The sequence below is a fragment of the Vulpes lagopus genome, chromosome 2 (assembly GCF_018345385.1).
Source record: "Vulpes lagopus strain Blue_001 chromosome 2, ASM1834538v1, whole genome shotgun sequence".
Classification (NCBI taxonomy): domain Eukaryota; kingdom Metazoa; phylum Chordata; class Mammalia; order Carnivora; family Canidae; genus Vulpes; species Vulpes lagopus.
The window spans coordinates 127,774,166-127,790,471 of NC_054825.1; the positions used below are offsets into that span (position 1 = coordinate 127,774,166).

The following is a 16,306-nucleotide window of genomic DNA, read 5'->3' on the forward strand; positions in this document are numbered from 1 at the left end:
ATAACACATTATATATATATAATACTGTATATATATTTTTCATTTAAAGGTTTAGTCCTTATTCTATTTTATTAAGATTTTATTTACTTATTTATTTAGAGAGCTTGAATGGGGGGAGGAGCAGAGGGATAGGGAGAAAGAATCTCAAGCAGACTCTGCCCTGAGCATGGAGCCTGAGGTGGGGCTCCACTTCACGACCTCGAGCTCAAGACCCAAACTGAACTCAAGAGTCTGATGCCCAGCCGAGTGAGCCACCCAGGCGCACGAGTCCTCACTTTATAGGCAAGCAATTTAGGTCTCAGAGTGATTCCATAACTTGCTCAGAGAAGGATCTCTGGCAATGGAATGAGCTGAGAAGTTTTAACAAAAGAAGTATCAACTCAGCTGGTCCTTAATGGTTTGGTGGAATTTTAATTCAAATTCATGATTTTTAATTATAAAAATAATACACCTTCATTGTGGAAATTTAAGAAGTATAAAAAAGCACAAAGATGCAATTGAAAAAACAAGCCCTTAAATCTACTATCTCAATATAAAAACATTGTTAACATTTTGGTGAATATACCTATATTTCTTTTCTGCTAATTATCACATCTAAATGTACAATTGGGACCACACTGTTTACAAAGCCAAAATGCACATCTGGAATGTCCTTCTCAGAGTCCATGCCTTCCTCCCAGCTGCCTCTCAGATCATGAGCTGTGGCTGTGGAGGTGGCAGGGCATGGAAAGGAAAGAATCACTGGGAGGGATTGGTTCTAATGTTGGATTTGGTGACTGCTATCTACAAAGGAAAGAGATTCAGGAAGCTCATAGCTTCTTTTTCTTTTTTAAGATTTTATTCACTTATTCGTGAGAGACACACAGAGAGAGGCAGAGACACAGGCAGAGGGAGAAACAGGCTCCCCCGTGGTGACAAAAGTCCAACAGTGCTATAAAAATATTAGAAAGAATACTTTATTTCAAAGCCCGTGAATCAGAAGATTGTGTAAAGAAGTTACTCTAATCTAAATGTCTCTGCACAGTGGAATGCAGCTGGTGACTCCAAAGGGTGACCAATTTGCCTCTGGAGCAGCCACACCCTCAGAGGTCTGTGGAGGGGCCAGCCACATCTGAAACTGGTCCAGTGCAGTCATGGGGGTGGCTCTGGAACAGTTTTTCATTTTTGTAGGGCTGCTGGTGTGCCTGGTGTGCCTGGTGAAGAGTGTGAGATTCTCCAGGTATATTTTCCGACACTTCTGGAAAGTTTTGCCAAAGTCGTTCTTGAAGTCAATGGGACAGTGGGCAGGTAAATACAGCTTTCCATCTCCTGTTTCTTGTTTATGTCTTATTGTTATGTATATCTCAAAAGATAAATTGCATCCTTTCCTTTTGAGAGCAAAGATGTAATTCCTTTGGGTGACTTTTATTTGGGTGCCTGGAAAGCATGAGTGAAATTGGAATTATCTAAAAGACAAGAGGTGGGGCATGAGGAGAATTAACCAGAAGGATGCCACCTGATTCTTGCCTCTGTTTGTCCTCTCATCCTTATTAGCTGGATTTTCTCCTTTTTGGAGTTTCTGGTGACACAAATAATAGTACTGCAGAAACTTCTGCATCCTTTTCTCCAGATTTTTGAAGGCTCAGGGTACTGCCATTTTATGAAGAGTGTTTCAAAACTCGGAAATACAAATAATTTCACTTCACTTTATCTAAAAGAATTTTGCTGAGCCCTTTCATGCAGTGAGGGTATTTACAAAATCAAGGTAACAAAGGTCCCTACAGGAACACATGTTAGAGATGGTTAGATATAGAATCTCGGTTTGGTTTACATCCCAAGTAGACTGATCACCAACCAATGGGATTTATCTTCTGGAACACTCTCACAGAATTTCAGCCTGATGACTGGGTTTAAGGTGAAAAACATTAGGCTATGATTTCAGCATCTCTTTGAATGAAGTGCTAACGTTACATGAAGAACTCTAGTGACTTAAAAAACAACAACAAAGAATTCAAACAGCTTAAAAAGTACCATGCCAGGCTAAATAGGCGAGATTATAAACAACCTTATAGGGCTGCCAGATAAAATATAAGGTACTGAGTTATATTTGAATTTTGAATAAATAGGAATAATTTTTTAGTATATGACATCCCAAATATTATGTGGGACATACTTCTACTAAAAAATTATTTATGATTTACTTGAAATTCAAATTTAGCTGGGCATGCTGTATCTTTACTTGCTAAAGCTGGCAGCTGCAACCCTACTAGCAGAAATAAGAAAAATTGACACATGAAAGTCATTTGGAATGAAAAATGGGTTTTTAACTGTTGCATGTTACATCTGAACTGTGTGTTTGTGTGTGGTTTGTGAACATTCCTTCACTCTTGGGGCAATATCTTCAGAAAACGTGCTCAGTAGCTTGAACTTGACCGTTCTGGATCTAAATATCTTGCTCTACACAGATCCAGATGCCCATGCACTTTGCAGGGGTGGGGTGGTGCTTAGAGCTCTGCACAGTACTGCTCATCAGTGTAAGGCGAAGCCCTTCTGAAAACACACACTCTAAAAGAAGTTCACGTGGGGCCAGAGACAAGTGTATTTTGTTGCCTCACATTGAATAAACATAATCTTAACCTGTCCTTTGAATCAATATTGAATAGAGTCATCACTAGTGAGATTAAAATGTCTTTGAGCATAGGCAGATCTATGGGAGAGTATATATTCCTGGTGGGGAGCCAGAAGAAAATCCAATCACTAAGGACGAAAGTGTTCAACTCCTCAGAACTCTGTGGTCGATTAGGCAATTATGTCACTGGTGTATCTTTATAGATTTGTGGCCCCAAAGTCAGGTAGCCGGGTTTCAAACCCTCTTGTCATCATTTTTAGCAATGTGACCTTGATTGAGTTACTTTCTCTCCCTTAGCCTCCTCCTCTATAAACTAAGGAAAACAATGGTCTGGGCATTAGGAGCTTGTTTTGAATGTTAAAACACTTGAAACAGTACACGGCAGAAAGTAAGCACTCCACAGAAACCAGTCATTTATTGATGTTATTATTTTAACTATTTTGAAGATTCCCATAAAAGGTGGGGGGACAGTAGATAACCCTGAGCAAAGCACCTGTTTCAAGGGGATCTGGTGATATGCATGGATGCACCTAAAGGGACCCCAGTGGAGAGATAAAACCAGTTGCAGTTCTGCAATGAGAGTGGCCTGGGGCATCTGGCTGGCCCCATTGGTTAAGCATTGGGCTGTTGATTTCAGCTCAGGTCTTGATCTCAGGGTCGTGAGTTGGAGCCTTGAGTCAGGATGCACACTCATCGCAGAGTCTGCTTGTCCCTCTGCCCCTCGCTTACACTCTCTCCTTCTCTCTCTCTCTCTCTCACAAATAAATCAATAAACAAACAAATAAAATCTAAAAAAAAAAAATGAGCGTGCTCTGCCAGTGTGTTTCTGGAAGCTTGTACAGCTTGGCTCTTACTCTCCAATAAGCTAAATGTATGTTTTATTCACACTTGTGGACAGTACAGCCTCCCATTGATGTGCAAAGGCAAACACAGATACATAAATACTGAACTGTAGCACTGTTTCAAATCACAACATTCACGAGAATGAGGCTTACCTAGAACTTGCTCATAAAATATGGGTCTAATGTTTGGATACAAAGGGTCTAGGCCCATCTGGTTGTTACATGTTAATCAATAGATAAGCTGAGTGCAGATTCTTCAGGTCCCTTCATGTCACTGTATCCTCTTTTGGCATTTCTGTGTTTTCCTCTTTGTTATGTTCCTCATCTCCCTGGGCTTTGGGCACTGCTGACCTGTGGGGGGGATGGGAAGAGGAAAACACTCTGAAATGTCCTTCCTTACAGTGATAGTTGGATGTGTTGGTAGAGAGATAACAGGACACACTCTTTGGGGTCTGAATGAAATGTTCCCTGGCTGAGGTTCTTTGTTTTGTTTTGGAGGGTATCTTCCACAGCCTCACCTACTCTTCAAAAAAAAAAAAAAGAAAGAAAGAAAGAAAGAAAGAAAGAAAGAAAGAAAGAAAGCAAGCTTCATTTGGAACATTTCATAAGGGAAGTGAGGGCTGGTTGCTCCGGAGTTGAGTGGAATAGGGCTGTGTAGCTGAAGGATGCTGTTTTGAAACGCTGTGTCCTAGGCAGTAAGCCTGCAAAAAAATGTAACTGGTGAGAAAGAGCACTTTAGAGATTAATTCTGTCTTTTAAAACCTTTTCTGCTTTTTGCAGTGATCACTGGAGCAGGAGATGGGATTGGGAAAGCTTATTCATTTGAGGTAAGTTGTGTTCTTGGAGAGTTTCCCCTCCCTTGTATTAGACTCACCATGATCATGTGACAGCCACCCCCAACACTAGTTTTCTGGTTATAAAAGTCACAGACATGAATTTGTGAAAACAAATATTTTCTATAAAAAAGAAAATTTAAAAATTATAATCTCACTCTCTAGATACCTTTAAAAAAAACCCACAGTGATATTCAGAGGTGCCATTATCATCCCTTAGGAGTTGTTTTAGGAATTTATGGGGACATTGTTATTGTCTATGAATTCCTTTTATTTATCCTTACTTTATAGCTAGGGTATGTTGATTAAAAAAATTTGTGTGTGTGTGTGTGTGTGTGTGTGTGTGTGTGTGGTGTGTGTAGGCAGGACATACTACCTACAACTGTCATTTCAAGAATAATGGACATTATAAAGTATTATACAAAGAGAGGATCTGATAGGGCTGAGAGTCACTGGAGTATGATTAGTATCGCTGAGTATTTCCTTCCAGGCTTCTTATTTACCTGCAGATAGATATATGGGTAATTATCATTTTTAAAAATGTACTTCTAGCATATGTAGTTTTGTATATTGCCATTATTGTTATGATTGCTATTCTTACAAATTCCACATTTTCATTCATGAAATATTGTTTCCTGGAGTTCCTCTTATTTTATTCCTTCATCATGCCTATTACTGACCTCTAGAACCATGTAAAATACAGCAGAAGAAACAATCTTTGAAATTATAAAAGGATGAAAAAAATCAATAACGCTTTAAAAATATACTGAAAAGTACTTCAGTTACAAAAACCACATTCAATGACAGTGCTGTACCCATGCATCCTCTCATCCTCAAAGCCCACATCGCCATAGACGCCAAACCATCGTGTGTGAAATGGACAGTGCAAGGTGCATCGGAAGCACTTGCTAGAAACATTTTTAAATTATTTATTTATTTATTCATGGGAGACACGGAAAGAGAGGCAGAGACACAGGCAGAAGAGGAAGCAGGGGGCAGCCCCGGTGGCTCAGCGGTTTAGCGCCGCCTGCAGCCCAGGGTGTGATCCTGGAGAACCAAGATCGAGTCCCACGTTGGGCTTCCTGCATGGAGCCTGCTTCTCCCTCTGCCTGTGTCTCTGCCTCTCTCTATCTCTGTGTCTCTCATGAATAAATAGATAAAACCTTTAAAAAAAAAAAAGGAGAAGCAGGCTCCTTGTGGGGAGCCTGATGTGGGACTTGATCCCAGGATCCTGGGATCATGACCTGAGCTGAAGGCAGATGCTCAACCACTGAGCCATCAGGGGTCCTGGGTTCTTTATCTTAATTTGTAGATAGCAACTTTCGGATGAACTGTGGTGCCCACTCTGGACATTGCATTTGGAAACAGTGAAGAAATGAATGGCTAAGTTTTCACATGATTTCCTCTAAGTAGAAAAAAAGGGCCAAGTCTTAAGCCATCAAGGGGACAATTAGTAGGTCAGGTCAGTATGAATTTGAGGAAAGAATCTGGAAAATCATGAAGAAAATCATGGATTTCAGGGCAACCCAAAGAACTAAGAGGTAAGGCCATGGATCTTTTGTATGAGAGATTAGGCCCTCTCCAGAAACTTTGCCTCAGGTAGAAAATAGTTATATAAATGGTGATATAATTCTAATGCAAACCGCTGGAAAAGCTCTCCTTCTGATTTTTGGGTGAAGAAGACACAAGGTATGGAAAAGGTTGCTGAGTGGTCTCCCCAATCTCCACACTCAAATATGACCCAGGTGCCCCCATTCATTCTTCTTTGAATACTTTCTCTGTCCAGCCCTCTTCTCTTTTTCTGAGTCTCCAATCCCTTGGATATTAGATCTTTCTTATAGCCCAGTGGATTTCCGAGATCCTGTTAATTTTCTTCATTGTATTTTTTCCCCTGTTGTTTAGAGTGGGTAATTTCTATTGTTTTCTCTCTAAATTCACTGATACTTTTCTTGGTCCTTTGTATTCTGGTACTGAGCCCATCAGTTGAGTTTTTTATTTCATTTATTTTTATTTTTCAGCCCTTAAAGTTTCCATTTGGTTCTTCTTAAATCATCTGTTTCCTTACTTAAACTTTCTCTTTTTGCATTTGTCTAAAAAATGTTTGCAGTTGCTTTTCAAAGCTTTCTTATGATGGCTGCTTTAAAACCCTAGTTTGAGGGATGCCTGGGTGGCTTAGTCTTAAAGAAAAAATCCTAGTCCGAGAACCCTCACATCTGTGTCATCTTGATGTGGGCATGATGATTGTTTTGTTTTTGTTTATTTTTTTAAGATTTTATTTATTTATTAATGAGAGACACACAGAGAGAGGCAGAGACATAGGCAGAGGGAGAAGCAGGGTCCCCACAAGAAGCCCGATGTGGGACTCTATCCCAGGACTCCAGGATCACACCCTGAGCCAAAGGCAGAGGCTCAACCGCTGAGCCACCCAGGCAGCTCGATTGTCTTGATCTCATCCAAATTGAGATCTTTCTCAATTTTTTTTGGTTTTTGGTATGATGAGTGACCTTTGAATTGTGGTCATTTTTAGTTTTTTGTTATGAGACTCTGGATCTTATTTCAATCTGGTTTGGGTTGTACCAACACTGCATCAGCAGAGGGAGGAGGGGGTGCCAGCTTGTTCCTACCAGGTAAGGAGCCTAGGCTTTCCACTTGGTCTCCATTAGGGGACAGCACTGCCTCCTTGTCGCTGCTGGGTAAGGGTGGGACTGCTGGCTCCCTGCTGGGGGAAGAGTGGCCTCACCACCCCTGGGGTAGTAGTGAAAGTAATGAGAGTCCTGACTCTCCACTAGCTTCCTCCTTTACTGTTCCAGGGAAGGGGGAGAGGAAGAAGGGACAGATTGCCTTGGCACTGCCGGGTGCAAATAGAAGTTAAGGTCCGCTGACATGGGAGGAGGTGGCTGGGATGAATGTCCTGCCTCCCCACTCAGCCTTCCCTGATGCCAGCCTGGCCATGGCTGGGGACCCTTGTTCCAGTGGTCTCCAGGGTGGAAGACTCAGATCCTGACTCAGCTTCTGTGGGTGGGGGTGGGGTGTGATCATAAAAATTTTGTTTTTGAGCTGTTTGCCTGGAGTAAAGCAGTTCTTTTCTATAGTTTTCTGCCTTGCAAGGCTTCCTCTTCTTCGGTTCTTTGGTTAGAGAAAGCAGGCTTTTGCTGTGACTTTCTATGTCTGTACCTGCAGTGTTTCTAAATTGCCAGCTTTTCCACCAATAAGTCTGGGATATGTGAGGCAAATAGAAAACCCTTGAACTCATCACTGTGCTGTGTCTCAGGTCTTGAGGCCCTTTGCTCATCTTCTCCCTATCATTTGGAGTCATTTTCTATTCATTACGTGCATGTCGCACACTTTAGTTACATATCATAGTAAAAATGGGGAAAAGTACTTTTCCATCTTTCTGGGAGTCTATTCTATATTGCATTTTAACCTAATCTGTATTTATACTTAGTGGAGCAAAAGAGGCTTTGCCTCCTGCTAAAGGAATTTCAAGTGGTACTGGAAGGAGGTGGAAAACAATTGTGGTGAGGGATGGGGGGAAGCATGAGGGGATTTGCTATTCCCCCCTCTGAGGCCACTGCTTCACCCTGTCTTCACACCAGTTGTGCTCCTTTACACCTGAATTTCTTTTATTCAGAACCATCCAGAGGAGGCCTTGTCTTCCCTGGTGTCACGCACCTGTTACAGACTAGCAGCAGCAAACACATTCCTGGGGCAGGCCCTCCCAGCCGCAGGGCACCTTCATCTCTGCTGCGGCCCTTCTGGAGGATGGGGCCACAGTGCATTCTGGGAGACGGGGTGCTTCTGAGCTCAACCTCTTGAAGGAAAAGAGGAAACACCTGTGTATGGAGCCCGTCAGCCTGGACATTCTAGGAATAAAATTGAACACTGCTCAAGTGGATAAAGGGAACAAATACTAGCTGGACAAATAAGTGTTTTCTGTGCCCCACCCCCTCCTGGCCCAGACCACTTCACATAGAACCTTTAAAACGTCTGTGGCTCTTGAGAGAAATGGCACAATTCAGGAGAGGCTGGACACCCACCAGGAAGCAAGCATCTTTTGTGCTGAAAATGCAAATTGTTTTTCATTTAATGGGCAATCTTCTCTTCAGTAGGCTGATGAGAAGTGAATTGTGAGACAAAGGTGCTTAATTCTTTAGCCTCAATTTTGGTGGATACCAACGCTCAAAATGAGGCTTTGGAGGTGCATGTGGGAGGTATTTCCACAGGGAGAGAGAGAGAGAGAAAAAAAAAAAACTCTGGGATATCACTGGAAGGATCAGCCTTGAAATGGGACAGTCTTTTGTTTTTTATTTTTTTAAATCCTTTTATTTTCCATTTAATTTTTTAAAATTTAAATAGACTTAATTTTTATTTATTTTAAAAGATTGTATTTATTTATTCATGAGAGACACAGAGAGAAAGAGAGGCAGAGACACAGGCAGAGGGAGAAACAGGCTCCATGCAAGGAGCCCAACGTGGGACTCGATCCAAGGACTCCAGGATCACGCCCTGGGCTGAAGGCAGGAGCTAAACCACTGAGCCACCCCGGGATCCCTAGACTTAATTTTTAAAGAAATTTAAGGTTGACCACGGACTTGAGTGGAAGGTACAGAGAGTTCCATATCCACTCTACCCTAAGCATGTGTAGCCACATACTATTGACATCCCCTACAGCAGCGGCATGTCTGTTACAATGGATGAACCTAGATTCACGCTTATCACCCAGAGCCCGTAGATTACCTCAGGGTTCACTCTTCTTGGCTCGATTCTTCTGTAGTGCTTGTTTTTTTAGAGGAAAGCATGACACGTGCGCAGCAGAAGATGTTTTTGTTTTAGAGAACCTTCTTCCCACATTCCCTTCCTTTCCTTTGCTCACTCTGGCCAGAATGGAGCTTCATCTAGAATCAGTCAAAATCGACATCAAAATCTTTGAGAGACCAGGATTTGGTCTCGTCACTATTTTTTTAATTATAGCCATTCTAATAGCTGGGTAGTGATGTCTCATTGTGGTTTTAATTTGCATTTCTCTGATGCCTAATGATCTTTATGTATATTTTTTTAATTTGAAGAGATATAAAGAAGAAAACAGCAAAAAGGCCATCATCTAGGCCATTGCCTAGATAATTCCTATTAAAGATAAAAGTAATGCAGGTATAAAATGGAAAACTCGCAGTACAGAAAGGCACAAAAAAGAGAAATAAAGTCCTCTCCACACCACTGCCATTAGCTGCTCTGTGAAGGCCACCAGTGTTAAAAATGTCTTGAGATTCCTTTCAGAAAATATAAGGAAAAATTATAGCCGTTCCCATACTTCCACGCTGATACTACAGTAAAGATTGGCTATAGAACAGAGACCCAACAGTAATGCAGAGACTTAAAAAAAAAAATGTGAGCTTTCCTGGCTGGCAGGTGCTTCGGCAATGTTCCTTCTATCTTCAAGGTTGGAGCTGAGTGACCAGCACGTCTGTGTCCCGTGAGCCCACCTGCACAAGGAAGGCCAGTAGCATGGTCTAGTCACATGGCCAGGAAGGGGAGGAGGAAGGCCTTAGTGGCCACTGGCAGTCTCCAACAGAATTTACACTTGTATGTTTAGTTTCTGCCCATGTGGGCACAAGTGGGATCTTACAACCATGACTCTTACTCTAAACTTTGCTTTATTCATTTAATAACACAGCGTGGAGATCTTCTATAGGTGGCTTGCATTCTTTTGAATGATTTCAGGGTTATCTTATCCCAGGGATGTACCATATCTCTTTTGTCAGCCTCTTAGAGATAGGCACTCAGGTTGATTTTCACAAATAATGTTCCAAGATACACTTTCGCATATAGACTTAACGCACATCCAAGTATACACCCCTCTCAATAAGCTTGCTGGCTCCATGAGTATGTGCACTTATATGTTGGATACCCTTCACACTTGACACTAACATAACACTGTATAACAATACTGGAATTAAAACAAAAATGTGATAAAATCATTTTAAAATGTTGGACACCCTTGCTAAATAGTTCTTTATATGAGACTGAACAAATTTTAACCCATCTCCTATTATTATAAGGCTTAATATTTATATAGAGTACATATGTAATACAATATACAATATATATTTAAATATTATAAATTTTACTTTTTGTTTCTCTTGTGAGAACATTGTGTTAACAGATGCATGTATTCTTTACTGTTAACACCCAGAGAACACTAGAAGCAAATTGCATGACCAGAGATACTTTGCTTTCATTCGTTCCCCTCTGGCAGTTCCAGTGGCCTTCCCCAACATCTGGGATGGTGCAGATGCAGGCACTATCCCCAACCCCAATGTGGTGGATCAGGGCATGGTGCTTCTCAAGTCAGCGCTCCTGGCAGCTGCAGGTAATGGCACAGATTTGGCCCTTGGATTATAATCACTTGGCTGGCTCTGCCTCAACCAGCCCAAGAAATATAACTGCTTTGCCCTATTTTTGAATATCGTCACACATTTACTTGGCAATTTATGGTGGTGTTTTGTCATTTCAGCAAGGAAATTCCTCTTCCTAGTGTCAAAATTCCTCTCCTCTAAAGTAGTCCTGTTGCACTCTCAGCTTATTCTCTTTCATCTTGCCTGAAGTGAAAATAGCAACTTTTCATTAGCTTTATGTTCCCCTGGACTCTGCTCTGTTGCTGTGTGGCTTGAATTCAACCGTCTCATTTCTGATCTAGGCTTTGATGACCTCAGGTTCACGGTAGTGTGCCATTGCTGTGTGAGCATGTGTTTGTGTGTGTGAGATGGAGAGACAGAGACAGAGATGTATCAAACAGGAGTGTATGTCATCCATATATGTGACTCAAAAAATAAAATGAGTAAAATTAACACATTACTCATTTTATTAGTAAAAATAAATTTTTATCACTCAGCTTAAGAATTATAACCTCACCAGTGTCCTTGAAGCCTGCCATCTGGTCACATATGTCACGTGTTTCTCTTCTCTTGGTGTGTTCCCTCTCTTACTCCCACAGATAGAATGATCATGAACATTGTGTTAACAGATTTCTGAAAAAGTTCCATTACACATGCATGTATCCTTACACAATATATTGGTTGCAGTGTTTGTTTTGAACCTAATGCAAATCAATTCATAGGCCTTCTGTAATCTGTTTCTTATTGGTCAATATTATGCTTTTGAAATTCACCCATGCTGATATGTGTATAGAACACGGTTCATTCATTTTCAGTATTGCATAATATTCTGTGACGTACATATATCCCAGTTTAGTTATCCTTTCCTTGGTTGACAGATGTTTTGGTAGTCTACTTTTATGAACACTTTGTCCATGTCTTCTGAAGGTCTTGTGCCGCAGTTGAGAACATGATCAGGGCAGAATTACTGGCTAATAGGTTATGCATTGTCAACATTACTAGAGAATGCCAACTAGCTTCCAAAGTTTTGGTGTCAAAGTTATATTAACCTCATAAACATGAAGGGAAATTTTACCTTTTTTTAATATTTGAAAAAGATTGTGCAATTTAGACATGTTTTTTTTTATATTTTTTATTTTTTTATTTTTATTTTTATTTATTTATTTATTTTTTTATATTTGATAGAACTTATCCATAAAACCATCTGTCACTGGAGTTTTCTTTGTGGGACAATTTAAACTACTCAGTTATACCATTATCAGCATCACTTTACTGTTATTATTGTTCTTTTTTTTAGTGGTTATAGAACTATTTGGATTTTTAATTTTTTTCTTGAATAAGTTTTGGAAATTTATATTTTTCTCAAAATATATCCATTTCATCTAAGTTTTAAATTTATTGGCATATTTTTTTGTAACATCCCCTCCCTTCCTATGTTCAAAAAACAAAGGCAGGAAATGAACTTAGTCCGAGGCTGTCATCTAGTTCGAAAAATAACTGAGACTGTTCAGAAGGTGAGCAGAAATATCGAGAGGTTAGGCAGTGGGGACACAGCCAGGTCACCCCATAAAATAAGTCACACCAGGGTGTTCACTCTCCTCACTTTCTTCTTTTTGGAATTCCAATTACTCAGATGCTGTTTGTAGTTTTTTTCTGGAACTCCTTTTATTCAGATCCTGAAATCATTCTCTATTTGTCTCTTTTTTCTCATAATTTCCATTTTGTCTCTGCTTTCCTTTCTGCAAAAGGATTTCATTAATTTTATCCTCCAACTGTTTTATTGAATTTTTTACTTTTAACTATTTGTTCTTAAAATTTCAAATTTCTAAAAAATTAAGAATGAAAAATTTTTAAAGAAATTAAAAACTGTGGGACACCTGGGTGGCTCAGTGGTTGAGCGTCTGCCTTTGGCTCAGGGTGTGATCCCGGGGTTCTGGGATCGAGTTCCGCATCAGGCTCTGTAGGATGCCTGCTTCACCCTCTGCCTGTGTCTCTGCCTCACTCTCTGTGTCTCTCATGAATAAATAAATAAGTCTTTAGAAAAAATTAAGAATTGTTTCCATTCCTGGGAGCTCTTTTGTGCTTTGTTTGCACCTTTGTAGAGCAGCCTGTTTTTGTTTTTTGTTTGTTTTTTGTTTTTTTGTTTTTGTTTCTGTTTTTGTTTTGAGCAGCCTGTTTTTTTATATAGAGTAACAGCTTCTATTATCCCTCTGGGACAGATAGATTTTTTTTTTCTGCTTTCAAAAAACTGTCTTCTCCTTCCAAATTGCTTTTCCTCCGGTTGGCTCTCTCTGTCTTTCATGTTAGCAGCTTTCCACAGATAATCCTTCGTCTGTCCAGGTTTGAGAGCTGGGCGAAGGGGATGAGGACTCTGCCTGGACTGTCTGAGTGTGGGGTGACGGCTTATGCTGGGGAGCCCCCAGGCCTGTGGCTTGAAGTTCCCCAGAGAGAGCTAGCCTCCTGCCTGAATAGCAAAGGCCTGGCTGCCATCTTCCTGGAGTCAGAACTGGCAGGGGCATAATTTGTGCCTCTCCTTGCTCTCAGAGAGGAGCTCTGTCTTCAACATGTGGGATGGAGGTGGACATCTAGGGCTTCTCCAACAGTTCTTACCCAATCTCCCCTTGTTTAGCTCCCCTCTACCTCAGGTTTGGTGCTGGCAGTGCCTGAGACTTTTGAGGATTTTAGTGCATACATTTTGTCAGTTCTCAGCTTAACCCATTGCTGGTGTGAGACTTGGGATCCTACCCATCTATTTTCTAAGAACCAAAAATTTGGGGTTGCTCTGTTTCTTATTACTCTTTGTGGATTCATCTTTTTCTTGAAAAAAGTTGCTTCCCATTTAATGGGATTTCGGGAGGTAGCAAAATTAACTCTGTGCATTCAGTTTCCTCTCTTAACCCCTCTTCTGTATTCTAAATCTCATCTGGATCTCGAATTATGCCTCATCCCTAGTATTGCTTATGGTTTATTTGTGCCTTTTCTCTTTTTTCTTGATTAATTTTGCTGGAGATTTGCTAGTTTCATCAGTTTTTTTTCGAAGACTCAGCTTTCAAAAGAATGTTGCCTGCAATTGTTTACTATATGTATATATCCTTTAGATCAAATGTAGATTCAATAGTCTGTATCTTTACCAAATGTTTGTGTGTGTCATCCAACAATTACCAAAAAGGGAAATTAAAATCTCCTATTCTTATGCTGTATTTTTCAAATCTCCTTGCAGCTTTATGTAAAGCTATTTTATTAGGGAATCCAGGATTAGAATTGCTTTATCTTTTTGATGACTTGAGCTTTTTACTGGTCTTTGTTTCTAGTAATACGTGCTTTAGTGTCTGTCTTGATTGACATTAATAAAGCTATGCCTTTTTCCTTTTGGTTGATATTCACTTTATGTATAAAATTGTTTTCTTCTTTTAGTTTCAACCTTTCTGTGACCTTATGTTTTAGGTGTATTTCTTGAAAATATCATAAAGTGAGATTGAAAAACTCCTCTCTTATATTCTTTGCCTTTACTAGAACATGGTAGTATACTCCTGAAATCTTGTGGATATTAGGGTTACAGTCTAACTGTTAGCCAAATAACTCAAAGGATAGACTAACATTTTATCTTCAGTGTTGTAAAAACACAATTCTCAGACTAACATACATGGTAGCACTTGTTAAAGTTTTATTTAACTTAGTAAGGAAGGATCCAGTAGGAAGCCAAATTGCTCACTGCAGAGTGTTAGAAGAATAAAGATTTATATAGTCAGTTGGAAAGGAATGTGCAATAGTATTGCCAAGTGAGGTACCAGATAGGCTAACTTTCTACAGGGTAATAACCATGTCACCTCTGGGTTAGCTTCTCAGCCAGACTATGAAGTCCTGATGACTCCCTTGTCCCTAATCTTGCTGGCTGTGAGCTATCTGTACCTTAATTGGCTGATGACTGTTAAAAATTCTCTAACAGTAAAGTGCCCCAAAGTGTCAGATGAGGTCAAGCAGGCTTCTTTGAAAACATCCTTGGGTGATTTAAAAACAACAACAACAACAACAACAAACCACCAAGCAATCATCATTTTGCCTGTATTTAAGCTTGGGATGAAGTTTTCTTTCACAATTTAACATGGAAATATAAAATTCTTTGTCAGAAAGTGCAAATGGGCTTATTCATTGATAAGGTTAGGGGTAACCTTAGCTAAAAAATTAGCTAGAATGGCCAAAGGCAACTGTAAAATAAGCTTTTATAAACACGAAAATTAACTTTGGTAGTATGGCTATTGTAAAACTTAGAATTGGTGTAATTAATAAGTAACAGATGGCAGGGAGATGACACAGCTACACTTATGCCCATGAAAATATAGGTCTACCAGGCAGGTGTGCTCTAGTGTTTTCTGTTTTCCTTCCTTCCCTATCCCCCGCCACAATTTCTTTTTATTCTTTTTTCTTCTCTTCTTTTTTTTTACAGTAGAATTTAATATACATATATTTTAATTGACATGTAGTTGACATACAACATTATGTTAGTTTCAGGTGTACGACACAATGATTATACAACTCTATACGTTACTCAGTGCTCACCACAATGAGTGTAGTTGCTCTCTGCCACCATAAATTATTACAAATTATTGACTATATTCCTTATGCTGTACTTCCGATCCTTGTGGCTTATTTATTTTATAACTGGAAGTTTGTACCTCTTAATCTCTTTCACCTATTTGGCCCATCTCCTATATTTATTGCAGCATTATTTACAGTAGCCAAGTTATGGAAACATCGTAATGTCCATTGAAGGATGAATGGATAAAGAATATAGGATATGTATACACAATGGAAGGTTAGTCATAAAAAAAAATGAAATCTTACCGTTCTCAACAATATGGATGGACCTAGAGGGTTTTATGCTAAGTGAAATAAGCCAGACAGAAAAACAGATACCATATGATTTTACTTACATGTGGACTCTAATAACAAAACAAATGAACAAACAAAAATCAGAAATAGACTCTCATTTGCCAATCAGAGACACAGAAGATTAAATTGTTATCCGCGATCCATACGAGGTCCCTCTCTCAATTTCTTTTCTTTCATTCCCATCCCTCATTTCTCTTTATCCCACATGCAGCCTTGCTAATATGTTTTGTGTCCTTTTGTTTGTATGTATATTTATGAAATGTGTACTGTTTTGTGAACATATTTTCATTTATGGAAATATTTTAGTAGTCCAGATACAGAACTGGTCTTTCTGTATTTAGTTTGAGGAAAATGGCTGTTTTGTTTTTGTAATTTATTTTTCAGTAAGATAGAATTTGTCTTTGCTATAGTATAATCAAGTTCAGTTCTCAATTGCCCAATATTAGGGGAAGCTGCAGAGGCCTTCTGTTGAGATAGTGGAGTCTAGATAGAAAAAGTAGGGCTGAGACTGGGGTGAGGCACGTGTGGTGACTGTGAACCTGAGAGTGAGACCCTTCTCAAAATTTGCACCTGGGTCCTTTGCTTGTCTCATCTCAGTTTGAGCCCTGGGGAAAAACCTAGATCCCTGAGTCATTGCATGGAGGAGTGTGGCCTGAACTGTTGGATACTCTGCAGAAGACATAGTGTTGGGAAAAGCAAACCTCTCTTTATCATGCCGCTGATTTGGGGCTATTTTGTCAC

The 16,306-nt window shown here is 39.8% G+C and overlaps 1 protein-coding gene across 1 annotated transcript in view; it reads left to right on the top strand.

The window, feature by feature from the left end:
- Positions 1–1,133: 1,133 nt before the first annotated feature.
- HSD17B3 (hydroxysteroid 17-beta dehydrogenase 3) overlaps positions 1,134–16,306 on the top strand; it is a 36,900-nt gene continuing 21,727 nt past the window's right edge. The window contains exons 1-2 of the mRNA XM_041744027.1: positions 1,134–1,287; positions 4,231–4,277. Of these exons, the coding sequence (XP_041599961.1) occupies positions 1,134–1,287; positions 4,231–4,277 (201 nt within the window). The remainder of the gene's footprint in view (positions 1,288–4,230; positions 4,278–16,306) is intronic.